General features: G+C 48.7%; 2 protein-coding genes across 11 annotated transcripts in view; one reads left to right on the top strand and one right to left on the bottom strand.

The window, feature by feature from the left end:
- Positions 1-5550, top strand: part of SH3BP4 (SH3 domain binding protein 4) — a 33458-nt gene extending 27908 nt beyond the window's left edge. Inside the window, exons 4-5 of the mRNA XM_002189950.6 lie at positions 4488-4676; positions 4989-5550. Coding sequence (XP_002189986.3) covers positions 4488-4676; positions 4989-5213 — 414 coding nt within the window. The 3' untranslated portion in view covers positions 5214-5550. The remainder of the gene's footprint in view (positions 1-4487; positions 4677-4988) is intronic.
- A 7092-nt stretch (positions 5551-12642) lies between these two features.
- Positions 12643-27923, bottom strand: part of LOC100229734 (UDP-glucuronosyltransferase 1A1) — a 36359-nt gene continuing 21078 nt past the window's right edge. For 4 of the 10 annotated variants that reach the window (XM_030276958.4, XM_072931963.1, XM_041717373.2 and 1 more), the window contains exons 2-5: positions 16987-17118; positions 16793-16880; positions 15872-16091; positions 12643-13641 (exon numbers count right to left, since the gene is read on the bottom strand). In XM_030276958.4, the coding sequence (XP_030132818.3) occupies positions 13344-13641; positions 15872-16091; positions 16793-16880; positions 16987-17118 (738 nt within the window). In that variant the 3' untranslated portion in view covers positions 12643-13343. Of the gene's footprint in view, positions 13642-15871; positions 16092-16792; positions 16881-16986; positions 17119-19474; positions 21698-21786; positions 23332-26206; positions 27147-27923 lie in introns of those variants that run through there. The other 6 variants (XM_041717377.2, XM_041717376.2, XM_041717378.2 and 3 more) reach the window with 6 other exon arrangements.

Here is a 27923-nt window from a genome sequence, read left to right as displayed (position 1 = left end):
GAAAATAATGATGTTTCAGGAGATGGCAATGGAGCAGTAATGGATTTTATTGTGTTTAAATCTGATTTTATTTGTAACAAATGGACTGGCTTTCTGTCAAGAGGAACCAGCTGCACTAAGCTCCAGTGTGGCCATTTCAGCTGAAAGTTGGTTGTCTCCCCTCAGAAGGACTGGGAAGGGAGAAGTAGAAGCAGGTTTATCAGTGTTGAGTACACAAAACGCCAGTGGCAGTCCTGCACCAGCAGCCAAGCAAGGAAAAGCCTGGTGATGATGACTGGTTAATCAGTAATTTGCCTTTAATTACTACTTCTCTAATCAGGCACTAGCACTGGGATGTGAAGGTAACTCAGGGGGATGTGGCTCAGGAATTACTCAGCAGAGAGGGAAAGCTTTCCCTCCCTCCTCTCTCCCCCTTGGAAGCAGGCAGCACATGGATGGTTTGGATAAAAAAGCTGGGCATGGATTCAAGAAGATTTCTTTGCCCCTGGTGCCTGGCCTGTGGGGTTAGACCTGCCCTGAGACACAGCTTTTCTCCCTCTCTGGCTGCAGAGAGACTCTCATTTATCATCCTTCCAACAGACACTGCTGTTGGGAAAAACACGGGTCTGCTGGGAATGGCCCCTGGCACGGCAGCAGGGAGCTGTGCAGAGGAAACTATGAGCTTGTTCTTCTCCAGGCTACTTGTAAAGGTCACACAGGAGATGAGCTTGGGATATTTTTTTGCCCTTCCATTGTTTTGTTTGCTCTGACTCCCGGTATCCAGGTATCCATGTGCTGCTGCCTGTCTCCTGCCAAGAGTTTCTGCTTGTCCCTGGTGTGTGTAGGCCTCAAAGAGCTGCTGAAGGGCTGGAGCTGTCCTAAAGTCCTGCAGGTCAGGGTGTCCATGGCTTTGGGAAGGGACCTTAAAGCCCATCCCATTCCACCCCAGGTTGCTCCAAGCCCTGTCCAGTCTGGCCTGGGCACTTCCAGGGATGTGAACCCACATCTCTGAGCAACCAGTGCCAGTGGGGCCTCACCACTCCCAGCATGCTGAGATCCATCTGGGCATCATGTCCAAGGGAATTACCCCATGGAGGCGGTGCAAGACTTTATGAGGTAAAAGGAAAAAATCAGTATTTAAGGCTGAGAGTGTGTATTTTAAACATGCAAGGTGATTTTGGAGGTGCTGACAGCCAAAACAGTGAGTGAGAGAGATGTTTGATGCCCAAACAAGGGTTATTTTGGGAAACACTTGTACAGAGCAAATTTTTTTGGGTCAAAACCTGACCTGTATCCTAGAGGGGATGATGAGCCCTGAGGCTGTGCAGAGCATCCTCTTACCCCTTGGGGCTCCTGGTCTCCTTGGGGACACAGGGCCTTTATCCCCGTGTTTGAGGAAGTCCCAGGGGGGAGCTGTTTTCCTCTACAATGCTGATTTCCTTTATTAGGAAATGGGATTCTGCATTTCAAAGCTGGGATGTAAATTCAGCCTCCCCATGATGCCTTTTAAGTTGAGGTGTTTCTGCTTTGAACTGGGATTTGAATATCAAACACCCTCTTTGCTGGGCTGGTGGAGCCGGTTCCTGGCTGCTCTCAGGGGAATAAATACTAAATAATAAATATTTCCAAGGGCTCTGGCAAAGCACAGCCCAGGTCACACCTGGGTGATGAGGGATAGAGACACAGTGAGTGGACCTAGCTATCCTGGGAGGCTTGTCCAGGGGAAGGGAGGAGGATGGAAAAAATTGTGGCATAGTCCCACTGGAGGATTAAGTCTGCTGAGCTAATCCCAGTGTCTCGCTGCCATTTCAAGTAATATTCTCCCTCTGGCTGCCACCTTGGCATCTGTGGTGCCTTGTACCCCATCCCCACGTGGCTCTGGTGCTGTCCCAGTGTCCTGTCACCTCTGCCCGTGTAACTGGAGCTGCCAGGGCACAGCAGGTGCTGTGGCCTGAGCTCAGTAGGTCTCAGAGTTAACCAGACCCATCCATCTCTCCCAGAGTCATCTTCTGAGTGATTTTGCAGTTCTTTGATGAGGTGGCCTCCTGGGTGTTTTCTTTGTTGCTGTTTTGTTGTTCACCTGGAGCAGCAGAAGGAGCGGGAGAATCCATCTCCTGCAGCTCCATCCTTCTTCACCCTGCAGTGCTCCTGGCTCCAGGTGCTGCCTCTGACCTCGGGCAGGAGATAGGAGCAGCTCCTTCATCCTGTTCTCCTAAATGCCAGGCTCTGCATGGAGCTGGGATCCAGCTGCCTGGAATGGCAGGTTTGGGGATGTTCAGTCTGCCCCTTCCTTAGGACCCTCCAGATCCTTTGCCTGGAGAGAGGGAGCTGGATCCAGAGGGGGTGGAGGATCCAGAGGGGGAGCTGGATCCAGAGATGGTGGAGGATCCAGAGGGAGAGCTGGATCCAGAGATGGTGGAGGATCCAGAGGGGTGCTGATCCATGGGCTGTCAGAGAGGAGGCAGTTCTGGTGCAAGTGTGTGAGATCTAAAAGCTCCTCAATGTCTTTTTGCCAAACCAAATGCTTGCACCTTTGGATGGGTTTTCCTGGCTTGTTTGACAAGGGGTTTATGGCCTCCCTGGCTCCCACAGGAAGCCGGTGTCAGCACTTTGGAGCAGCAGGCACGTGCTGGGCTGCAGCTGTGATTAGAATCCAGCTCCGCTTTAAGCTGGGAGCAGATAAGGGGAAAATCAACGTGCATTTGCTTCGCAAATCGCTGGAGTGGTTTCAGATGTTCCCATCTTCCCTCCCCCAGCTGTCCCCCTGCAGTCTCCAGTGGGAGGATTTAACCCTTCTTTGCCCCAGAGGCAAACCTGGGTTTGCCCAGATCCCTGTGTTAGGAGAGGATGTCAGGATCCAGAGGGGCAGAAAGGTGGATTCTGGCCACTTCGGGAACCTCCTTACCCTTAGGATTTCCATAAGAACCATCCCCGTGCTGCTGTGAAGGAGTGGGTGGGGTCTGTTTGCTTGATTTCCATTTTTAATAACATCAAAGCCCCTCCTGAGGATCAGGGTGGGATTTGCCCAAGGTCTGGGCTTGCTGCTGCTGAGACTGGTGTGGTGTAGAGGCTCTGGCAGAGGCTGTGGCAGCTCTGGGGTGTGGGATGATGATCCTGGCAGTCAGATCCCATCCTCTTGAGAATGAACACTGCCATTAAACCCTTCCTTTTCCAGGGCTGCACTGGGGCTTCTCCCCCTACTGCAGCTTCATCCTACTCTGAGGGGATTTTAATGTGACTGACACGTTAAGGCAGGAGCTAACCATACTCCATCCCTTTTTTGCCTGCCTAAATCATTCCTGCCTAGAAAATGTGGACTGATGCAGTTGCTCTTTCCACTTCAAAACCATTTATGGAAAATCTCAGCTTTTAGGACAATAAATGATGCAGGAAGAGGAGGAGGAGAAGAGGAAGAACATCCGAAGCTGAGCAATGGTCCTGTAGTGCTGGGATCTTCACCTGGGTCCCACCCCAATCCACCCCCTCACAGGGCTGATGTCCAGGTCCCATCCTAGAATGTCCTGGTTGTGCCTTGCCCCCTGCTGTGAAGGGTCCTGTGGCTCTGGGATGGAGTCTGGATTAGTTCTCTTGATTAAAAGCATCTGTTGTCCTCAGCCCCTGGGATGTTCTAAACTGCTTAAGGTGGGGCCCAGACATCTTGGGAGGGGCTGCCTGGAGAATGAGGCTGCAAACCCCATCCAGAGTGGTTGAGCACTTTGTTCAATTAATGGGATTATTCCCTTGCCAAGCCTGCTGGCCTAATTTCCCCAGCTGTCGCTAAAAAGGAGGCAGGAGGATTTTTGGGATGCTCATGTGTTCTGGTTTGAAAAGCAAAACCAGTGAGAGGCTGTAAGTCAGAAATACAATTTATTAGGAAAAAGGGAACAAAGAACCAAATACATACAATAGCATAAAAGAAGAACTACTGACAGAGTCAGAGATACAGCCTGACACTCGCTGGCTGGGGCGGTGGTAGTAGATATGGTTCTGTCCAAGCAGTGGTCCTGCAGACTGATGTAGTTTCCCTCTGGAGATCCAGTGCAGAGAAGGTCTCAGCTGTTCCTCTTGGAAGAGGGGATCTGTAGAGGGTGTAGTTTTCTCTGAAGGTCTGATGATGGAGTGATCGGCCTGATCTTCCTTTGGGAATCCAGCAGAGAAGAAAGCTGCTTCTCTGGGAATCCAGGGAAGGGCTGCCCCTGATATCCCAAAAATGCTGATTTTATGCAGGTAGGGCTGCTTGGCTCCTCCCTCTGGGTGGAGCATCTCACAATGGGATGAGGTAACTTTACCAGTCGTGCAGTGAGTCATTCAGTGGTCCATTAAAAGAAGGTATCTTCCCAGAGGGAGACATTGTTCTTGGAAGAGATAAGAAAACTGTCCAACCTCCAACAGATGGCAAATAGAACACATGCTTATCTTACAAGCCAGGACATCATGGTGGGGGAGTTCACTACCCACCCACCCAGCCCTGGCCTTGATTCCCTGCCTGCTTTTCCCCTGTCCTGCAGGCCCTGCTGAAGATGGACTGCCAGGGGCTGGTGGTGCGGCTGGTCCAGGACTTTGTGCTGCTGACCACGGCGGTGGAGGTGGCCCAGCGCTGGCGGGAGCTGGCCGAGAAGCTGGCCAAGGTGTCCAGGCAGCAGATGGACGCCTACGAGGCCCCGCACCGCGACAGGAGTGGCACGCTGGACAGCGAGGTGAGAGTGGCCACACCTGCCTCTCCACAGATCCTGGCATTCTTTTGGCTGGAAAAGACCTCCCAGGTGCTGGAGTCCAACCTTGGAGCCAGCGCTGCCAGGCCCACTGCGTTAATGGTTGGGCCTGATGGTCTTAAAGGCCTTTCCAACCCAAACAATTCCACGTTTCTCTGGAGATTCCTCCAGAGCACACTGCCCTTGGAGGATCATGGGGATCTGAGGGTGCTGGGGGGCTGTTCTCCCGGGAATGTGCCCGTCCTGGGATGCTGGCTGGGCTCTGATCCCCTCCCACCTGTCCCCCCCTCTCCCCAGGCCATGTGGAAGCCAGCGTACGACTTCCTGCTGACCTGGAGCAGCCAGATGGGGGACAGCTACAGGGATGTCATCCAGGAGCTGCACACGGGGCTGGACAAGATGAAGAACCCCATCACCAAGCGCTGGAAGCACCTCACAGGCACCCTGATCCTTGTCAACTCCTTGGACATGCTGCGGGCAGCTGCCTTCAGCCCCCAGGACCACGAGGATTTTGCCATCTAGCCCGTATTTGTCCACTTCTTCTTGGCTGGGAATTTTTTTTCTCTGCTTTCCCCCCTTTCCCTTTCTTAAGCAGTTGACTTGAAGGAGAAAAAATGGAGGTTGCTCTCCCCTGGGTTTGAAGAGGCCAAAGTTTGCAAGTTCTCCACCAGGACTGGAAATCAGCAGGAGATATCCCACCCTGATGGGAGTTCATCTGGAGGGGGATGGCTTTTTATCCAGTTAAACTATTTCTTACTAAAAAAAAAACAACTTTAAAGAGGGCAGGGGATGGGGAGGGATCCCAAAAGGGATCATGTTTTCTAGGCATTTACAAATAAAACTCTAATTTTTGTAACGAGCAGTAAAAGTTGTGACCACTTTGGGGAGGGGTGGGGGAAGCTGTGGCTGGTTTTAGGTTGTCAAAACTGCTGTGAAATGATGGGGTTTGAGACAAATATGAGTCCTGTAGATATATATTTTAAGAGGAAGCACAGTAAATGCCCTTTCCTCCCCCTTCCCAGGTTTTGGGCTGCCAGCTGTGACTAAAGCACCACAGGAACTTGGGCTGTCCCCAAATTTGGGATGTGCTCAGCCCAAGCAGCACCTTGCACACCTTGCACCAAAAAATACTTTTTTTTTTTTTTTAATTTTGTTTTATTTTATTCACAGGCCCTATGAGCATTTTGGTTGACTTTTGGGTTATTTTCATATCTCTTCAGACATGGATTTTCTTGTTTCTGGCCAGGGAGTTGCCTGTTCCTGTTTTTTAACCAGGAGGAGCTTCCTCCCTCCTGCATGTGGTGCAGGACACCTCTGGAAGAAGCTGGAGGTTTGGGGCTCACCAGAGATCTCAGGATATGGATCAGGAGGATAGTGAGAGTGAATCAAAGTCCCCAGGTGCTCCTGCTCTGGGGAAGAGGCCAGAAAGGGGGAGGAAATTGTTGCCATCCAGATAATCCCTCTCCAGGCAAAAAAAAAAAAAAAAAGAAAAAGAAAGGGACAAGAGGGACTCTTTCTCCTAATTTGAAATCTGAGCTCATTGGGGATGTTCCAGGTGCTCTTTGCCATTGATTTCTAATTCTTCAAGGCTCCTCAAATCCAGTTTATCTTGTAAATAATCTTTACTATAAACCTGGTGCCAGAAAATTCAATATTTGTGTCACTGAGTGCCTGTATTGTTTTTCTCCTGTTCCTTTCAAATCTGTGTTTTCTGAACACTTCCTTTCCTCCCTCTGCTCCCCAGCTTTCAGATATTTCACCTCGGAGGGAAACAGAAAGATTATTTTAAGTGCAAAGGCTCCTTTTAGTGAAAAGCTGCTACCAGAGGATGTGTAAAGGTTCTTAAAGGATGACTTTTTTCTTTTCAGGTTAATTACAAAAACAGTGGAAGAAAATGAGTAGGAAAGGCATCTGGTGGAGGGAATGGTGTCTTTTCCCAAAATCCCATCCTCAGAAGTGATTGCTCACCTTGGACCCCACAACAGCACCTTAAATTTCTCCTTTAGGGGCTTTAAGGAGTTTCCTGTGCAAATCCCCACCCTGGGCTGAGCTCCTTGCACCCTGTGCTCTCCCTAGGCCCTTGGGACCATGGCCAGCACGTTTTGGGGCCTGTGGGATGAGGCTGCACTAATTTCTCCCCATCTTTGGTCTGAAATCCAGTCCTTCCGCCCCTGCTGGGACTGGGAATGTGTCCCTCAGATGCCTTCTGAACTAAACATCAAAGCCTTCTCCCAAAAATCTGTTTGGGCTTTGCATTGCCACCTTTGTGTACTTACGGGTTTTTGTTCTTATTGTTAATGGTCCTTTTTTTAAAGAAGAAGAGTTTTTGGGGGACATCCCATTCCAGTTGAAGCTGTTACTCTCCAGTGCTCCCAGTCAGATGTCATCTGCTGTTGTCTCTTCATCCCAAAGCAGAGTGGAATTTAGGGGGGTTTTCACTGTGCCAACACCCAGAGCCAGTGGTCCTCAATCTCATCTCCTCCCTCAGCTTTTCTATCCCACTGTCTCCAGGGGAAAAGTGGCTGGAAACGATCTCACCTCCCAGACTGCTGCTTATGCTCAAGCTCTAGGTGAGGAACTTCCTGAAGTGGGGCAAGGTGGGCTTGCAGGATTTGTTTTGGCACAGAGGAGTTTCACAACAGGTGCTGGTTGTTTTCTGGTGGGAGAAAACACCCTTGTGTTTGGCCAAGGCTGCTGTGGTGCTCCCAGTCCCAGTGGAGGTCAGATCCCAAGCCAGGGAAGGGAAATACTCTGGCTTCTGCTGGGGCTCCCAGGCCCCTCCTGCCCTGCCCCAGCTCTGTGGGGTGGGCACAGGTGATGCCCCACCCTAGATACCCTGCTCTGGGAAACAGGGACACCAGCCAGATGATCTGGGGAGTTCCCCCTTGGCTTCTCCCCTTCTGCCTCGCTCCCTGGAATATTTCAGCTTCAGGGGAAGAAAGGATTTGGCTTTTTATTCCTCAGGGAACCAAGTGCTTCAGCAGGGGTCACCTTGCAAATGCATCCCCACAGCATTTTCTCCTCTGCTTCAGCCACCACAAGTGAGGGATCATCTTCCATGGGCTCATCCAGCACCAAAAAGCTGAGGGAGAGGTGTCAGGAGCAGAAGGGAGAGGAAAGTCACCCCATGGTTATCGGGGTCTCCACACAAAGGGGGGTTTGCAGGGAGATCTGGAGCCTATGATGGGACCCAGGAGCTCTCTGAGTGTTTGTTTTCATCCCTAGAAATCCCTGCTGAAAATCACTGGATTTGCTTCCTTCCAGCTCTTCCTTAAAAGCCCGTTGTGGGTTAATTGGACACGGTGTGAGGAGCTGGCTGTGAGTGCTCAGAGGAGCAGGGTTGCTCCCAGGTCTTCCTCAGGTTTTTCTTTTGCCACCAAATCCCTCCCTTTCCAGGGTTGTCCCCTGCATCCAGCCTCTGGGGGCTATGTTCCCATGCCAGCTGGAGGCTTGATGGTTTCTTTTGTAGAAAACCCCGGTAGAAACACCTTCAGTAAGGATCACAATGGATTCCGTGGAATTCTGCCCTGGGTGCTGGGATTTGCTGGTGTTCTAAGCACACCTGGCTCAGCAGTCCCGTTCAGGCTTTGGATTTCCTTGTTTGCTGGATCCTTTATTTTTTTTACCTTAATAGCCTGAGGTGACTTAATCAGCCCTGATCCTTCACAAAAAGAGAGTGTGCATGGCTGGAAATTCAGGGAGATGATCATCATCATCCCCTGCATTGGGAAATGCAACTCCCTTTCCATGTTCACAGCATGAGCCACTCAAGCCTTTCAAAAGCCCTTTTTTGATTTTTTGGCAACAGGTTTTACCCAAAACATCCCCTGGGGCTCCCCTCTTCACAGCTCAGCAGGTTTAATACATTTCTGGAATTCAGGGGCTTCTGAGCAACAAATGGCACCTTTGGGCTTAAAAGAAGTTTATTATTATGAGGGTGGGGGAAAGAAGGATGTAAAGGTATGTTTTTCCCAAGAGGTGGCTGATTGCAGGATTTGAGGTGGAAGGACCCTGATGTCCAAGTGAAGAGGAAGAGGGCTCTGGCAGAGGGGAGAAAAGTGTAATTTTTTTACTGTTTAACAGCCTCACTCAGTGTTGGGATGCTGGGAGTGACGCTGGTTGTGGTTTGCCCTTCCTCCCTGTGCCCCTCCCTGAGTCATGCAGCCCTGAATCACCCTCCTGCTTTGCTGAGATCATCTCCAAGGGGTTGGGACCAGCCCAGCCCCCAAGGACGGCCCCATCACCCCTCCAGCAGCCTCTGGGGTTTGAATGTGCGATCCTGCCCTGCTTTGATGCCCCCCCACCGAACATTAATTAAAGCTGCCAGCTCTGTGGCATTGTCCAGCACAAATTGGGTCCCCGGGGCTGAACCGCAGAGGGATGCTTGGATCTGCCCCAGTGAAACAGGGACCATGTCTCCCCCTCCCCTAAAATAATCCAAGCTGGTGGCACTCCTGGCAAGAAATCTGCTTCTTTTGTTCAGACTGTTTTTTGAGGACAGGCTCAATAAGCCAGGCAGGAGCTCGCCAGGGGGATTTGGGATTTGCTCCATGACTTGCTTTTATCACCCTGAACAATCAGATCTGGCACAGGAGACCTTTCACCCTTCCTTAAATAAAGGGAATTGATGCTCCCTCCCTCCAGCTTCTTCCAGAAGTGTCCTGCACCACATGCAGGAGTGAAGAAGCTCTTCCTGGTTAAAAAACAGGAACAGGCAACTCCCTGGCCAGAAACAAGAAAATCCATGTCTGCAGAGACATGTGAATAACCCAAAAATCAACCAAAATGCTCATAGGGCCTGTGAAAAAAAAAAAGAGTCTGTCCTGCCCTTTGTGTCAGACATTTTGGCAACCACTTTTCCCCGGGTTTCATCCCACTCACCTATACATAACTCCTGAAAACACCTCTGGAGGTGATAATTAATCTGAGCGCTCTGTGCCTGCTCCAGCTCAAATTGCTTGGGCTTGCTGGTGCCAGCAGCCTGTCACCCTCAGGCAGTGCCAGGGATCCAAACTGCCATGGGATGGAACATCTGCAGTGTCAAACCCTCTGGAATGCTGCAGGGAGAGCTCTGGGGGATGATGCAGGGGCCAAGGCATGTTCTGAACCCCGTCCCATGGTTGTTCCCACAGCATTATCCCTGCACCGGACCCCAGGCTGGACCACCACAAATGTAATCCCAAAGCCTTTTTTGGTTTTTTTTTGTTTTTTTTTTTGTTTTTTTTTGGTTTTTTTTTGTTTTTTTTTTTTGGTGGATACATGTGGGTTTGGGTGTTTTTTGTTAAAATGAGGCTGGTGCTGCTCCTGGCAGGTTGGTTTCCCTCATCCACACTCCTCAGGGAAGAGGGATGCACTCCTCATTTTCTCAAGTCATGCTTCCATGATTTCCCACTGTGGGAAATGAGCTCCTGGAAAACCTCCCCAAACTGGGGTCATGGCTGGGTACCAGCAGCAGTAAGTATTTACTTTTTACAAAGCAACCTGAAAGGTAGATTAACAAATAAATGAATTAAATGATTACTTGCATGTCTGAGCGTGAGCATCCAAGTGAGAGTGTCCAGGGCAAGGGACCCACCTATGGGTGGAGCCCTGCACAGGTAAGGAAGTGGAAGTGTTCCTGTGCCTGTGAATAACCAGGATATTTATTTATAAGGACATACTTCTAAGGGGGAATGGCTTTCAGCTGACAGAGAATAGGTTTAGATGGAATATTTAGGAAGAAATTCTTCCCTCTGAGGGTGGTGAGGTTGCCCAGGGAAGCTGTGGCTGCCCCTAGAGCCTTGGAAATGTCCAAGGCCAGGCTGGACAGGGCTTGGACACCTTAGTGTGTCCCTGTGGGCCAGGGGTCTCCATGGACCCCCTCGCTGGGGAGGAGCCTGAGATCCACCCAGAGCTCCTGTGGCAGTGGGAAAACCTCGTTGCTGCCCTTGGGGACTGGGCTGAGGCTGAGAAGCCCTGTGTCTGCAGAAAAATGCCAGCAATTCCTGTCATTTCCCGTGGTCTGGCTGGTGGGAAGCAGGGAGAGATGCTGGCTGCATCTTCCCCCCAGAGCCAGGGCTGCTGTGTCCCGCAGGACACCCCATCCCAAAACCAGAGAGCTTCATGGCCATATTTTGCAGCTGGGGAGGGTCTGAGAAGTCCAGAAGAGCTGGGAAGCAGCACTGTCTCTTTCCCACACTTACTGGATGTTAAAATCCAGGGAAAAATAAGACAAACACTCAAAAGGTCCCTGGGTGGGAACAGAAATCACCAGCTCTGGCGGGGGGAAGCTGCTGAGGTGGGAGGTGTTTGTACCCCTGTTCTTCAAGGGCAGTGAGGGCATTTTGGTTGCTGCCTTTTCCCTGAGATTTGAAAGATTTGCTGAGAAAGCTCAGGCTGCAGTGCCTGGGGCTCTGAGGAGCTTGGGAAGAGAAGCAATGTTTGGCTCTGCCTCAGTTTCCCCTTTTGGGAAGTGCCCCAGTGTCAGCTGTGGTGCTTTAAACTGGGCTGTGGCTGTGGATTTCTCCATCTCCCAGCAAGCGAAGCTCGACTGGAGGCTCTGCCCTGTTTTTCGGCTCTGTATGGCCCCCAGTTAAGGGGCAGTAAGAGGGAATATCATGCCCTGATTAACCCTTCCTGGAAAGGTTTGGGGGGCCTGAGCTGTGATGCTGATCCAGTGCCTTCCTCTGAGGCAGAGCCACTTGTCCCAAGTGCTTTGGCTCCTAATTGGCTCTGGGAATCCTCTCCTGGCAGCAGTGTCCATACTCCTGGAGCACGGGCTGGGGGATGAACAAGTCCCCATGGAGTTCCAGCCATCCACCTGGGCTGGCTCACTAGGAAGGGTGGTCTTGTCCCTGCTGCTGCCTCTGGGTGATCCCAGAGTGTCCTCTGCTGGGCACAAGGATGCTTCTCCAGCCCTGGCCCTCCACATTCCTTCTCCAAGGGAAAATCAAGAGCAGGATAAAGCAGTGAGGGTGAGGAGAGAGAAGGGAGGAAGAGGATACCTGGATTCTGCTGTTGTTTTTCCTTGGCTGTGTTAAAAATATTTCTGAAATAAGTCATGGGATGGGCATTTTGAAACTTCCTTCTTTTCAGTTTTACTTCCCCTGCATAAGGGGGTTGGAGCTGCAATTGGGATATTTTTATATTTTTTTCCTCAGTTGTGCTCCTCTGATCTGAAATCAAAGAGTTCTCCCCTTGTCCATGCAGAGAAAGTCACTGGCTTGATCCAGAGCCAGTTTGCAGCAGGGCACTTGGAGAACTTCTCCTCAAGGACATTTTGAAGTGGGTTTTTCTTTGGCACTGGACACGTCTGGGATGCTCAGAGAGGTCTGGAGCCACTGTGGCTGTGCTGTGACAGCCCTGAGAGGTCTTGCAGGGTTCTCCTTTCCAGCTGCACATCACCAGAGCCAGGGGGACAGCCAGAGCTGTCACCTCAGAACGTGCGGAGCTGCAGGAGCTGCATTTCCCAAGCAGCTCAGCCTTCACACACCGTGCTGAGTCTGCACACCCCAAAGAAAGGTTTCCTTCTGTTTGTCGTGGGCAGGAGGAGGGGAAGAAAAGTGCTGGGCAAGTTGTGGGTGGGGTGAGTGTCCAGGAGATTTGAGCACCTCAGTGGGGACAGAGACTGCTTTGGACTTCACACAGCTTCCTCTGAAATCCCTGCTTTTCCAAACAGCCAGAGAAAAGAGCAGCAGCAGATACTCAGCAGGACACCTGTGCTGCCCTGATGTACTGGGATCCCCCAGCTCAGAGCCTGGAATATTCACCTGGGAGCTGTGGCAGCCTCAGGATGTCACCTCTCAGCAAGGACTAAGTCACCAGGCAGCAGCAATAGGAATGCTGAGAAGGGGGTTTGTGTATCAAGCTGGCTTTCACACTGTGGAGGATTCAATCTGTCCCTTCTCCAGCTCTTTTTCCATGAACAAACAAGCATCCCCCCATAACTCGCAAGACAGAAAACACAGCAGCCTTTATTTTTAGTGTTTGGGGTTTATTTATAGGGCTGGGGTTTGGGGTCTTTCCCTGACCATCGCTTACAAAGAGAAAATCAGTTGTGGGGGTTTATAAGCAATGCTTACAAAGATCTCATCATCAGCAGGTGAGCTCCAGCTACAGCACATCTGCCTGATGGGCAATTTGGGGGAAACACCAGTGGTTTTCCAGCAGCTTGGTTTTGTTCAGGGTCTCGTTAACGCCCACAAAGATGTGCATCAAGCTTGGCTTGCATTACAGGGACTGTGAGTGTACAACATTTGCCTCTACTACAACAGCAGCCACAGAGATTTCAAACAGAAATCTGACCAGATGGTTCTCCTAAAGTCCTCCAAAATCCCTACATATCTCTGCTGCAGGTGGAGGTTAAAAGAAAAGTCACTGAGAGTCCTCTGCACACTGACAGGTGGAAGCCAGGGGCCAGGGATTTCACACTCAGACCTTTCCAAATGACTGCAGCACTCCTTCACAAGACATTTTTAACAACCCATTCTTAATTAAAAGGCCAAAATTAGATCAGCGGAACAACCCTTCTTGTGCTGCTATTTCAAAGGATCCCTATCATTCCTTGACTGACAATCACAGTGTTTTATTCATTGCAGTGAAATTCCAGCTGTTCCCTGACCCTGCTGCTGGGTCTGGAGCAGGAGCCCTGTCACCTACCACCGTTCCCAGGTGCTAGTGGGACTTGGCTTTGGTGGCCTTCCCCGTCCTGCCCTTCTTGCAGAAGCAGCAGCGGCAGCAGCAGAGGCAGCACTTGAAGGAGATGAAGAGGAAGAGGAGGGTGATGGCCGCCAGGAAGGCGATGACGTCCAGTGAGTGGTACTGCACCCAGTTGAGGTCGTGGGCGGCGGGGCGCAGGTGAGGGGCCCCCTTGTGCCTCATCACAAACTCCACCCAGTGCACGGCCAGGTCCAGAGGGTGGATGGGTCTGTCCAGGTGCAGGTCAGACAGGCGCTGGATGTTCTCCTTGTACCTGCCAAGAGAACGTGGAATCCTTTGAACCCCTCAGGGAAATCCCAAGGGCCTTGCCTTGGAAGAATATACAATAGAGTCTCCACCTAGGCTTAAAGAGAAGACTTCTGCCATGGAGCCTTGCAACACCAGGATCCACCCCAGTTCCTTTCCCCGTGTCCCAGATTCTTGTGGTTTTCCTTTCCCTGTTTCCTCGTTGGTTGTGGTATCCCTGGTGGCCGGTCCCATCTTCCCTGTAGGCCAATGCCCTTTGCCCTGCCCTTTGTGCTGCCCCCGTGCCCTCGGACCATTGGCCACTGACCCCTGCTTAACCTTGTGCAGAGCACATGGCCAGGTCTTTGTCCCTGGCTTCCCCTTCATCGTGCAGAAACAAACCTCGCTGGAACTGACCATTTAAAGGCCCTCCTGTCTCTCTTGGCTGAGCTGGCCATGGTGAGTGGCCTTGACTGCCTTGCCTGAATGCTCACCCAAGTGGCTTTTCCACAGGAAATGCTTATTGGGGAATAGGTAGCAGCAGCCACCATCTAAACCCCACACTGTACAAGAGAAGGCATTGTTCCAACATGAAGTTGATGCCTTGGGATTTTAGGCTTTTTTGTTTTTTTAATCCTGTACTGCTTAGGGTGTAACTCAAAAACTACATAGCCTGTCTGCTGCTGTTCCCTCCTTTTATTGAGGCAAAACAATTCCCCTGGGCCTGAAACTCAAGGACACCCTACAGCCTCCAGCCCTGAAAAATGTGAACAACAGTGAATTGGGTGGGAGCAAACTGAGGATATGTGACCTCATTACCTGAAGCTGTAATTGGAATATTAACCCCTGATGTGTGAATGTGAACCAAACTTAAAATTGTCTGAAAATCTCGTGACCATCATCTATCTTGGGTGTAACCTCTGGCTTCTGACTGGCCAAGGTGTGCCTATTGAAGGCCTTTAATAAATACCCACTTTATTCTCTTAATCTTGTCTAGCCTCTGTTCTAGGTAGCCACTCCAAGGCATCAGTTTTCTGGCACCCCAGATGGGACAAGAAAAGCTTCTGGAAAACCCTTGGACCAGAGAAAAACCCAGCTTTTTAAAAATACCCACTTAATTCTCTTAATCTTTTCTAGCCTTTGTTCAAGTAGCCACTCCCAGGCATCAGTATCACAGAGTGGGGTGGGTTGGAAGTTGTGGGCAGGGATACCTTCCACCAGGCCAGGTTACCCCAATCCCCATCCAGGACACTTCCAGGGATGGAGCAGTCACAGCTCTGTTGCGACTGAGCCCCTTGAGACGGATAATGGCAAAATTAGAGACCCAGGAAGTGACCAAAAAAAAAAAAAAAAAAAAAAAAAAAAAGAAAAAGAGGGAAAGCTCAGTTTGAGCTCTCAGCAAAATCTCTGGTGTGAAGGTCTCTGTCTGAAAGGGGAGACTGGGGGTAGAAAAGCTGGCCAGCTTTTCCAGCTGCATGACTATTGCTTTTGTTAGTAGTAGTGTTACTGCTCTTATTGCCGTAAAAACTGGGTAGGAAACAATGTCAATAAGCAGCTATTTCTCAGGAGTGTGGTGGAGTTCCTTAGTTCTTGGCATCCTCAAAAGGGAGCAGGGAAAAGCTCTTATATCTGAATGAAATCTCTGTGCTGCCTTTAAACCCCTTGGGTGCACTGACTGCAGCCCTGTGATGTTCCCTGGGCTTCCTCAGTGCATCCCTGTAGGCTCCTCCTGCTCTGTGCTGGGATTGTCCAGCCTTGCTGAGCCAGGCAAGGCTCTCTGTGCTCACAGGATTCCTCATGAGCACTGGGGGGAGGGGGGGAAATGCCTGAGAAAACTCACCTGTAAGATAAATGAGTGATAAACATGTTTGATAAACCCTTTTCAGGCTCCCCACTGGCTTCTGTCACCACAGGTTTGGGATAAAAGTTGTTTGCCACTTGTGTCAAAGCCCTCTCTGTCACTGCCTTGGCTTTAAGAAGGTGACACATTTTTTTGGCACCTTGATTTGTTTCATCGCATTCCCAACCCATCTTCCCTGCTCCCTGCAGCCTCCCTTCTCAGCCACTTCTTGTCCCCTAAAGGGGACAGCCTGAAGTTAACCCAGGGCAAGCATCAGCTTCTCCATGGAAGCAGCTATCAAATCCAAACTTTTGATAAAAAAAGCCATTTAGGAAGAGAAAAACACTGTGTTAAGCTGGAAGTGAACGTGCTGGGACTACACAGTAAGAAGGAGGAAGGCTGTGCCTCTGGTACTGACTTTTTGTCATTGATCACTGCTTTCAGGGCATTGGAAATGTCGTTGGAAGTCATCTCCAGGATGTTCAGGGTCAGCCCTGCTCCCCGGGACTCCACTCGCTTGGCATTGTCCATCTGGTCCCCAAACAGAGGCATCAGCACCATGGGCACTGCATTGCAGATTCCTTCATAAACACCATGGGAGCCTCCGTGGGTGATGAAGGCACGAGTCTTGGGGTGGGCTGTGGAGGGAAACACAGGCTCGTGTTAGCTTGTGTAAGGCTTGCTTAGCTCCTGAAATTACTGACTCCCAGCAACATGTCCCTGGGGAAAAAACATACACCAAAAAAGAGCCGTGGTTGGGATAAATCAAGGATTTGGGACTGTTGGCCAGACTTAGGGATTGGACTTTGTAGACTTCTGTCTTGGTTTTGAGTAATCCTCCAACTTTAGGATTAAACCAGAGCCAGGAGAGGTTAAAAAGGATGTTACCACCAATTGGTTTTTCACAATCTCTTCCATGGTAGTAAAGGTCTCTCACAGCTGAACCTGTTCTGTTGCCAACAAATCCTTGCAACAATTCCACCACTTGGAAAGCCCAAAGACCTATGTGGAAGTGCTCCCTTGAGGACCATGAAGTTTCTTTGCAGTTCAGAAGACAGGACCAAAACACAGCTGGTTGTTGAGACTGCTTAGTCAGATATAAAGGCTTTGACTTAGACTGGTACCGCAGTGCTGGAAAACCTTTTCAAACAGAGTTGTTTCATAATTCAGCAATTCCCAGCTAAGTTCCTAAAGGACAAGCTCTGGCTCCAACAGCAAAGGAAGGTTTGTGGCCCACACTGCTGGGTCAGGGGATGGTAACTCACACCTGACTCACAGGTGATGTCCTTAGGGCCTCACCAGCACCAGCCTGGTGTTAGCCCAGGCGTGTCAGACCTACCCAGGAGGTCGTTCTGAGGCAGCCACTTGACGAGCTTCACGTTCTTGGGCAGGTTGGGGGGTGCCTTGCCTGTGTAGCGCCAGAGGACCTGTCAAGGGAAGCAAAGCCCATGTCAGATCCCAGCAGCAGAAGGGAGGGAGGACCTGAGAACACCGTGGAGCTGCTCTGCTGGAAGGGGAAGAGGGGATTGGTACCATCTGAGGGACTTTGCCCAAGCCCTCCGCAATTTCCATGGCTTTCTTCATGGGAATCTCGGACACCATGGAGCCCAGCGAGAAGACAACGATGCCGTGTTCTCCAGAGGCGTTCACCATAGCTTCAAATTCCTGCCAAAGGAAAGAAAGCCTTTAGTCAAAGCCGTTTCTCTTCTCAGAGGCTGGAATTGCTACTGCGTTCCCACAAAACTCTCTGGAAAGGCAACAGAACAAGCAGTGAGCACAACAAAATTAGGACTCAGAAAATGAGTTGTTATTGACAGTTCTGCATCACAGCCAGCACAGCCAGCAGCTCCAGGGATGAGATTCTCCCCCTCTCATGAGACCACACCTGGATCCTACATCCAGCTCCAGGGTCATCAACATGTGAAGGACATGGAACTGCTGGAGCAAGTCCAGAGGAGAACCATGGAGCTGACAGGGTGTCAGGAGCACCTCCCTTATGGGGACAGGCTGGGACATCCTCTTCAGCATGGAGCAGAGAAGATTTTTGTGTGGAGAACTTAGAGCCCAGTGCCTGAAGAGGCCCAGAAGGAATTTGGAGAAGAACTCTTCATGAAGAACTGGAGTGATGGGACAGGGAGTAATGGGTTCAAAACCAAAAGAGGTTTTTGTGTTAGGTATCAGGAATATATTCTTCTCTCTGAGGGTGGGGAGGCCTCACAGGCCTCTGGCACAGGTTGCCCAGAGAAGCTGTGGCTGCCCCTAGACCTCTGGCAGTGTCCAAGCGGAGGATGGATAGGGTTTGGAGCCACCTGGGATTGTGGAAGGCGTCCCTGCCTATGGCAGGGGATTTGACTGGATGGGCTTTAACATCCCTTCCACCTCAACCTATTATATGATCCTAAAGAAAATGAGTCTTTGGGAAGTAAAAATGGGCACAATTAACCCAGCCTGGATTCAGAGCTGATGTTCTTCTTTCCAGGCCATGCAGCTACAAGAGAGATTTAAAATCCTGGAAGAGGGTTCTGACAGCAGGTAACTCAAATTTCTAATATCTGGATTTATTGTATCTGCTTTGGGTGTGATAACACTGAACTGCTGCCAGTTTTGTCTGTCTTTTGTTTGAGTGATCTAAATAATAGAAGATCTCACACTGGAATCCAGGAACAAAAAGATTCCAATGAAGCAGAAAAAAACAGCCCAAGGCTGGAGCAAAAATTCTTTGACATAGAAAAACACTTGGTCGAGCCAAGGAAGGAGAGGCAAAACTGAGAAAATAGTTGCAGGCATCAGAGTTAATTAAGGGGAATACAATGAACTAAATGTTCCTGTAAGTCTGGCAATTGCCATGTTATCTCTGGGATCTGAGGGGATAACCAGAGAATCATGGAATACTTTGGGTTGGAAGGGACTTTAAAGATCATCTCATTCCAATCCCCTGCCATGGGCAGGGACAACAGAGACCGACTCTGTCAGTTTATGCTCTTTTCCATATTTTTGTGGCTATCCCAATGCATATTTAATCCCATTTATATTCTGTGGGACATGAGTTTTACTTTGTTTTTTCAGATGTTTTAGAGTTCCAAGGTCCAACTTGCTGCTCAGAAGTTCTCCTACTATGAGGAAACTTTTTGCAGCCCTGCTTTGGGGATACACAGATTATTTTAGTAGTAGCTTTAATGAGCACTTGCTCATACTTTCACAAAATATCTGCAGTGGAGACTCATGCAAAAATAAGAGAATGAGGAGAATTTGTTAATGGAAAGTGGGACATATCCCATACTGAGGAATTTTGGCACAGTTGAAGCAAAATACAGTTACTGTGCAGAGTATTTTACACAAAAGTGGCAGAAGTGCTGCTTCACTGGTGGTGGAGATTTAATTAGAGCCTGCCTGAAGTGTCTGAAGTTCATGAAACATCCTCCGTTGGAAAGGACCCACAAGGACCATTGACCCACAAGGACCCTGGCCCCACACAGACAGCCCAACAATCCCACCCTGGGCATCCCTGAGAGCGTTGTCCAAATGCTTCTGGAGCTCTGTCAGCCTTGGGGCTGTGCCCATTCCCAGGGGAGCCTGGGCAGTGCTCAGCACCCTCTGGAGGAAGAACCATTCCTAAAATCCAACCTAAACATCCCTAACACAGCTCCAGCTGCTCCCTCAGGTGCTGTCCCTGTCACAAAGAGCAGAGATGGGAACTGTCCCTCCACTGCCCCTCTTAAGGAAGCTGTAGACAGGAAAAAGGAAAAGGGAATGGAAACAGACAAGGAAAACTGGAAAAAAAAAAAAAGCTTTTTTTTTGCTTTTTTTTTTTTTTTTTTTTTTGGTGCAGGTTTGACTAGGAATGCAGAAGTGAGTGTACCACAAAGTAACTTTTCCCTCACTGTTGAAGGGATGCAGCCATGCAAAATGCATTCCCTGCCACTTTCACCTGGCATCATTTATTCCAGCCTGGGAGCTCCATCTCCTGGAGAGAGCTCACAGGGCACCCACAGCTAAATTCAGAATAAAAACGGGAACTAACCTGGGATAATTTGTTTTCCCGAGTGCAGCCTATGCCTCCGACCAAGACCATGTTGGGCATGAGGGGCCTGGGGTACTCAAAGACAAAGTCGTATTTCATGAGCCAAACAGCGGCGTGGCTGAACAGCTCGGGCACGGTCGCCTCCCGCTGCAAGAACTCCTGGATCAAGGGATCATAGGGGGAGTAAAGTACAGAGCAGGCCAGGGAGCTGCCCATGGTGGCCAGGAAGTTGCCCAGGCGCTGCCAGAAGGACATGCGGTCCGTGGAGCGCGTGAAGAACCGTGGGACGTAGGAAGGAGGGCTGGGACACATCATGGCCTGGAATTCCAGGCTGCACGGCAGCCCCCGTAGGAAGTACACAGAGGGCAGGGACAGATGTTCTGCCACTATCTGCCCACATGGGAAGAAAGGATCCATAAAGATGGCATCAAATTTGCTTCCCTCGAGGTATTGGATCAGCTCTTTGTCAGATAGGAGACGTTTGCAGGAATCCAAGAACATGCTTGTAAAATTGGCAATTTTGGAGAGTTTTTCCAAGAAGGGATGAGGCGTGAAACTCCTGTGGCCCATCTCTTTAAACTCGGCCTCCACAAACTCTTTGGTGTAAGACACAGGGTAGGTTTTCAAGGTGTAAATTGGGGATGAATGGATCCGCAAATTTATCTCAGGTGCAACCACCATGATTTCGTGTCCCTTGTCCCTGAGCTTCTCTACGACCGGGTGCATGCTGAGCCAGTGGCTGCCATCGATGGGTATGACCAAGAGCTTCCCACCTTCACCAGAGGTCCACAGCAGCAGGAAGAACACAGCCCAAGAGGCAAGAAAAAGAAATCCTGGCTTTGGAAAAACCATTTCCCTGGTGCTGCTAGCAAAGTTATAAACGACGGTGAAATAGCGGCTGGGGATGAGGAATGAATCATGGGATTCTTCCCACTTGAATTTTAACTAAGTGTGTCTTTAATTTTTAACAAGCAGAATTTGGGGTAATTTTTAACTGTGGGTAAATACTGGGTTTATCATCTGTGCACAGGGAAGGATATCAGTGAGTGGCTGCCATGAGGTGAAGTTGAATGTTTGGACCGACACCAGGAGGGAGGAGTGACCAACAGCCTGTGGAGCTGAGAGGCTGAATGAGAGCCATGAATGGGGCTGACCCAGCAATCACTACATCATTAACATCCAGTTAATAATCAACCCCCTACCCTGAGTCCACTGCACCAATTGGACATGGAACTCAGCACAAATCTGACCTTTGGATTGCTTTGTGCCCCCAGAGCACAACCAAGAAGCTAAGATTGCCAGAGGTTTGATAGAGTGGGTTGTAAAGGTTTATCTCCAATTTGTCGCTCTGTCACAGTTAGAGTGAGTTATCAAAGTGAAAGCCCTGAATTTACAGTAGTAAATGTGTTGTAAGCGAAGCAATAACGCCTGCTGTTGCAACACCACAATGTCTGAAAGCTGAAAGAATAACCCAGAATATCTGCACTATTTGCACATCACAAGGGGAATCTGAACAAGGGACAGTAGTTACAATCCTGAAGGCTTCCTTTCCCCACCATCCTCTTATTTGCTATCTTGCACAGCTGCTTGCAGAATCCAGAGGCAACAGAGCTCCCTCTGCCGTCCTTGCACACCCCTGGTTTTGGGCTGTCGGCACACATGGAATCACAGAATATCCTCAGTTAGAATTTCCTGACCCACAAGGATCATTGATCCAATCCCTGGCCCTGCACAGACAGCCAAACAATCCCACCCTGTGCATCCCTGAGAGCATTGTTCAAACACTTCTGGAGCTCTGGCAGCCTTGGGGCCATGCCCATTCCCCGGGGAACCTGGTCAGTGCCCCAGCATTGTCTAGGGGAAGAACCTTTTCCTAAAACCCAGCCTTGACCCCCTCTCCTGATCTTCTGTGCTTTGCTCAGCTTCATGTTCAGTGGCACAGCAAAAGTGCCTGGGTGTATCCACAGAGTAAATTCTATATTTTCAATTTTTGTCCAATCAAATATCCTGCAATTAACTGGCATTCCACATTCCTTAGGGATATTAAATCCTCTGACCTAGAATTATTTTGTCATTTACCTGGATATAGAGCATGCCATGAGTGATGGTGACAACTCGACCTAAGCTCTCCTGGAGAGAAACCCTTCAGCAAGCCTAGTGAGCATCTCAAAGCCTAAGATTCCCACTCCCATGCCATCCTAGGATTTGATCACACCCTGCCTCAAGCACACAAATATCACTACAGGAAACACTTAAAAAAACCACATCTTGAGCAAGCACCAACACCACCCTCAGGGTAAGCAACGACAAACCTTTGAGAGTGGCTTCTTCTGCAGACAGTTGATGCCTCCAATATAGACCATGTTGGGCATGATGGGGCGCGGATACTCAAAAACAAAGTCATATCTCATCAGCCAAACTGATGCTTGGCTGAACAGCTCCTGTATCGTTACATCCCTCTGCAGGAACTCAGAGGCCAAGCTCTCATATTTCAAATAAAACAGGTGGCAAAGCAAAGGCTCTGAGAGCCCAATCAGGAAGTTCTTCACGCGCTCTGGGAACGTCATGTGGTCAGAAAGAGATGATAAAGTCTTGGGCACGTAGGACACAGGGCTGGGAGACTGCGCGGCTTTGTAGTCTAAGGTACAAGGAAGGCCACGCATGAAGTACACAGAGGGGAGGGAGAGATACTCAGCCAGAATTGGCCCACAGGGCAGCACAGGGTCCATCATGATGGCATCGAATTTGCTGTCCTGCAGGTACTTCATGAGTTCTTTGTCAGATAAGAGATGCCGACAAGCAGAAGTGAACATGTTGGTCAGCTCTGTGATGTTGCTGAGTAAAAATGAGAGAGTGAGGGTCTCAAAGCTATTTTCCCCCAGCTTCTGGTAGTATTGGTCCACATACTCCTGGGTGTAAGGCACCAAATACGTTTTGATGGTGAAGGACTGGGAGCTTTTCAAGAGCAAGGCAGCATCAGGAACTACGGCCACGATTTCGTGCCCCTTCTCCCAAAGTTTCTCCAGGACCATCCGCATACTCAGCCAGTGACTTCCATCCTGAGGCACCACCAAGAGCTTCCCACCATGTGCCAGACTCCAGAAAGCAAGGAAAAACACAAGCCCAGCATGTACGTGGTGCCTCCACATAACTGTCATGGGACAGGAAAAGAAACAAGCTGCTCCTCCTTATGTTGTTCAGCAGCATACAAAGAAAAATCTCCTTGTACCTCATTTATATTGTGGTAGACTTCCATGTTTTATCTCTACAAAATGTTTACTGATACAAGTTATTGGAGTTCAAAGACCATATTGCTGATAAAAGCCTTGATTAAAGTGCTGTCAAGGCACCTATGCTTTGGTATGTGTTTAGGTTATCTCAGATTATTCAGAATAATCAGTAGGAAAAGCAGGTGTTCATGGAGGGGTTTTGCTGTGTCAGGGCTGTTTCAAGTGACTCACTATGCACTTAACTGTCCTGGGCCAGATTCAAGTCAGTAATCAAATTTATGGCCACTCCACAGAGCATCTATCACAAGAACTGTGTCGCACTGTTGACAAGAAAGAGCTAACCCCCCAGTCTTTGCTCAGGAAGGTGGGTGGAGTCCACAGAGAATGTCCTCCATGGCATGACAGGCTACACATATGGAGCAGCAGAGTCACCAGTTTGGGTAACACATTAACCAACCACCTTTCACCTTTTTAGCAAAGCAGTGATAGAGCAGAAAGCACAGTTTGTGCTCAAGAGGGGCTATCAGAGTTCATAGGTGAGTGGCTAAACATCTTTTTGAAAAGCAGTGATGCAGCAGAATATGCAGCTCTTGCTCAAGAGGGGCCATGGGAGTTCAGGGTGAGAGGCTATGGGACAAATGAGATTCAAAGTTCTTAATAACAGTCCCTTTCCCAAACTTCATAAGGCTTGGCTGTGGTATGTGGAAGTCCACACTTGTGGACAGAAGGGCCTGGCCAAGCAGATCTCACCTGCCATTAAGGTATATTCCACATGGGTAGGGAAAAGCTGCATGCCAAAAGTTTGCAAGTTTACAAAAGCAATGCAAGATACAGGAATGGTACCTGGACAAGAACTGGCTGGAGAAGACAGATTCTTTTAGAGCCTCCAACCAAGAAATCCTGAACAGAGTGAACTCTGAGCAGTTTCTCCAGGCCTGGAAGAGTTCTCTTGGAGCAGGTAGGAATGATGGGAAATCTGATCCATGCAATGGCTACCTTTGCCAAAGGCACCTGAGTGTGATAAATGCACTCAAAGGCTAATCCTAAGTGTTATTCCAAGATTAAGACTAAGTGTGTCCTAAAATGTTCATTTGGAGAGGAGGTCCTCCATGTGGCCTATTAAAGAAAAGGGGTTCTTAAAAACCAGCAAGAAGGACTGTCATGTTTATGGAAAATGCACTAAATAGGAAGGAATTTCAGACATCAGAGGCAGGGTTTAGAATCATTAGGAAAAATTTCTTCATGGAAAGGGTTGTCAAGCACTGGAAGGAGCTGTCCAGGCAGTGGTGAAATCAACAGCCCTGGAAGCGTTCAAAAAATGTGCAGATGGGGCACTTGGGGCCACAGTTTAGTGATAGACCTGACAGTGCTGGATTAATGGTTGGACTCTGGTTTTAAAGGGCTTTTCCAACCTTAACAGTTCCATTATTTGGTGCAGTCCCATTCTGCAGCTGGTGAAGCAGAACTGTGGCTCTAGCTGGCAGTGGGGTAGTCTTGAAAAACCAAAAATGACAGGAGGTGGAGGCAAGGGATTCTCACCTGCCAGGGCTGCATTTCCACATTTCTGTGGTAAAACAATCTCAAATAATGAGGCGAAGCAACATTCAGCAATCCTTAAGGTGGCAGTACATACTCAGGTAGTGAACTCAGAGTTGCAGAAACACTCTTACCCTGCATAAAGGCCCCTCAAATCCTCATATTTGGTACATAATCACTCCCACCTAGTTAAGTTCTGCTAACATTTCATCCAAACTTGTATCATCTGTGAGACACTAAAACAAAACCCTATGAAACAACACTAAAGAGGTAAGAAAATCCCCTCAACCCAAACCCTTGAGGCCAAGCTCAGAAAAAAAATTTGGAAAAAAAAAAAAGAAGCTCACAAAAGTTCAGCAAAAGTTCATAGAAGTTGTGACACTGGATTTTGAGCAGCACATGAACACCCTCCACATGTTTACGAGTGCAGAGAGTGAAGTCCACAAGTCCAGCACATTCTAAAGGTGAGACAGTAGGAGAAAGTCAAGCAAAAGTTTGGAACTGAGTGCCAAGGTTGTAAGCTGGAAACAGTACAGCAAATATCCGAGCTGAGGGAATCCATGATTATCTCTCCTGTAAGCCTACAAATCCCAACAGGCAGCCTGTACCTCTTATTGACCCCCTAAATCCTTTTTAAATTCAGAGAATTTGTCTACAAAAAAGAAAATCTGTGCCTCTTGAGAGGCTGATTTGGGGTTTTTTGGGCCACAGTGTGAAAAAATACCCCCCTTTGTTTGCTCTAAGCTTGCTGCATTTCAGTGTTAGTCATAGCACAAATATTGGGAGAAATTATCAGTTCCCCTTGTGCCTTTAGCTATGATTTTCCTGATTTTCCAGACATCTGCCATAATAATTTTCATAGGTTTAGCTGTGCAATTTATTCCCTCTTTGCTTTTCTAGCCTGAGTACCAAGTTTGAATCCTCTTAAAAATCCTCCATTTTTACTGTGTGAGATTGGACTTTTTCTGAAATATCAGACTTACCTCAGCATTTTGTAAAGCAAATATCTGAAAAACCCAACAGGAATAGTTATTATTAAAAATGGAATCTAAGAGGATACTCTGAAAACCACAAAATCTATTTGAAAACACATTAAAAAACAGCTGATGTGAATTCATATTAAAAGAATAAAGTAACTTATACTTTGTTTTTTCGATGCTAGATATAAATTTAACTAAGGAACATCACTGGCCTGGGATATACAAGCTGGAAAAATGAGCCTACAAAAGGCTCATTGAAGGTCAGCAAAGGCAGATGCAAAGTTTTGCCGCTGGAATTGGATAATTCCATGCCACAGGACAGGTGCACTACAGCTTGAATGCAAGAGATGACAAAAAGTTAAAGAAAAAATGAGATTGACAGTGACAGGACAAGAGGCAACAATCACAAGCTGCAACATGGAAAATTCAAATTGGATACAGGAATCAATTGGATATAATAAGGTGTGTTCACTTATTATTAAAATTTGACAAGACAATAAAAGAAACAACCTGAACTGGACATATTCTGACAGCAGGATCTCAGAGAGGCTTCTAATGTCCTTCCAGGCATACATGTTTTATGAGTCTATGACAATTCAAAGCATTGAAAATCCTTCTTTAATGTAAGAAAAGAAAAGAAAAGAAAAGAAAAAAAAAAAAAAAAAAAAAAGACAGAATTGTTGAGGAAATCAGCCAGAGGATAAATGAAGTCCTTCTCAAAGTGTGTCTTTCACCACACCAACAGCCTACTCCAAAGCTAAAGCTGCCTTGGAGCAGAGGCACAGAGAGTCAGTGAGGAGTCTCCCAGAGCTAATTCCATATACAACACTTTCTCCACGTTTCTACTCTGATAATCCTTCACAGATACCAGAACCTGAAAAGCATGAGCAGTTTGAAATCCTCCCTTCTAACAAAAGCTGAGTTTCAGCTTCCCAGAGATTTCCAAAGCCTCCAAGAACAACAAGAGAAAACAGAGTGTGACCAACCTGATTTAGCTTCTTGTAAGCACAATTTACTCCACTAATCAAAACCATGTTGGGCATCAAGGGTTTTGGGAAGTGCAAGACAAAGTCCAGCTTCATGAGCCAAACGGAAGCCTGGCGCAGGAGATCCGGCACAGTCACCTCCTGCTTGAAGAATTCTGAAGCCAGTTCTGCATAAGGTTGGAAGACAACATCGCAGAGGAAAAAATTTGGGATGTCATAGAGCATGTTCTTCACCCGCTGGAGAAAGGTCATGTGGTCTGTAAGCTCTGTAAATACTCTGGGGACGTAGGAAGGGGGATTGGGGCACTGGGTGGCTTGATATTCCAAACCACATGGAATTTGCTGCAGGAAATACACGGAAGGTAGGGAAAGATACTTGGCTAGTATAGCCCCACAGGGGAGGATAGGGTCTGTGAGGATGGCATCAAACCTGCTCTCCTCAAGGTAGCTGAGGAGCTCTTTGTTGTAAATTAAGTGTGTGCAGGTGGCCAGGAACAGAGCAGAGGTCTTTTTTGCCTGTTGGTACTGCCTAATAACTCTTTCCAGAAAAGGTCCTCCTTTAAATAAATCCATTACTGACCCTTTGAAAACTTTGTCCATCTCTTCCTGAGTGAAAGGCACAGGGTATGTTTTCATCACAATGGTCTTGGACGGTTTGATGTGCAAGGAGACTTCGGGTGCCACCACAACCACCTCGTGTCCCTTCTGCTGGAGCAGGACCAGCAATTCCTGCATGCTCAGCCAGTGGCTCCCGTCCACCGGCACCACCAGGAGCTTCCCAGCAGCAGCCAGACCCAGCAGGGACAGGAGCAGAAGCACAACTGGTGGAGAAGCTCTGAGCTCCAGGGCCATTCCTGCAGGGATCAGCTGAGTGCCTCCAAGGAAGGAAATCTGCGCCAGCACCGGAGCACCGGCCCTCGCTCTGCAATTCTAGGCAATCTGTGCCACAGCCCAGCTTTGTATCCTTGCTTTATCTGCTGTGTGGTAAATGTGTAATCACTGGTGTGATAAAAGGCTGAATAACCAGCAGCAAAGTTCATGCAGCTGATAAATAGGGGGGATGCACCAGATAAGCCTTGTGTTTTATAACAAAACCTTTGGTATATTTGTCAGCTTTGAGCATCACCTGCCAAGCCACTGTAGCCCCTTGAGACCTCTGAAACTTGCTGTTATACCTCACACAGCCATCCCCAAGGCAAAATTTTCCTAGATCTGCCAGCAAACAGAGAGACTGCTTCTCAACCTGAGAGCCCCCAGCCTGCCACCTGCCTAGCAGATTCCAGATTTGGAAATACCTGGGTGATGAAACCCAAAAATTCCCCGGCAAAGAAAGACGTAGTGAGGCAACAAGGACAGAAACCTGAAGTGCATTTCTCAGTATACACCAGACCCACCCAACTACAGGGGTCAATTTGCTAATTGAGGATGGCACATGACTACAAGACTTTGACAGCCCCACAGACTCGTGCATCACTCAGTTAGAGAGCACCAAGTTACATAAAGTTACACAAAATGGTTCTGGATATGTGAAACGAAATCAGCAAATGCAGAGCACACTTTAAAGGTGAGAAGGTACAGGACTGCTGCCTACAAATGAAAAGGGAGAGAAAAGTTCATGAGCATTCATCCAACCACCCATCATGGGAACTTGATTCCCATCTGCAACACAAGACTCAAGGCTCCCGAACACAGAAATCAATCACAGCACAAATTAAAA

This window comes from Taeniopygia guttata, chromosome 7, assembly GCF_048771995.1.
Source record: "Taeniopygia guttata chromosome 7, bTaeGut7.mat, whole genome shotgun sequence".
Classification (NCBI taxonomy): Eukaryota; Metazoa; Chordata; class Aves; order Passeriformes; family Estrildidae; genus Taeniopygia; species Taeniopygia guttata.
The sequence above is the reverse complement of the archived record's forward strand: the minus strand, read 5'-3'. Positions and strand labels throughout refer to the sequence as shown.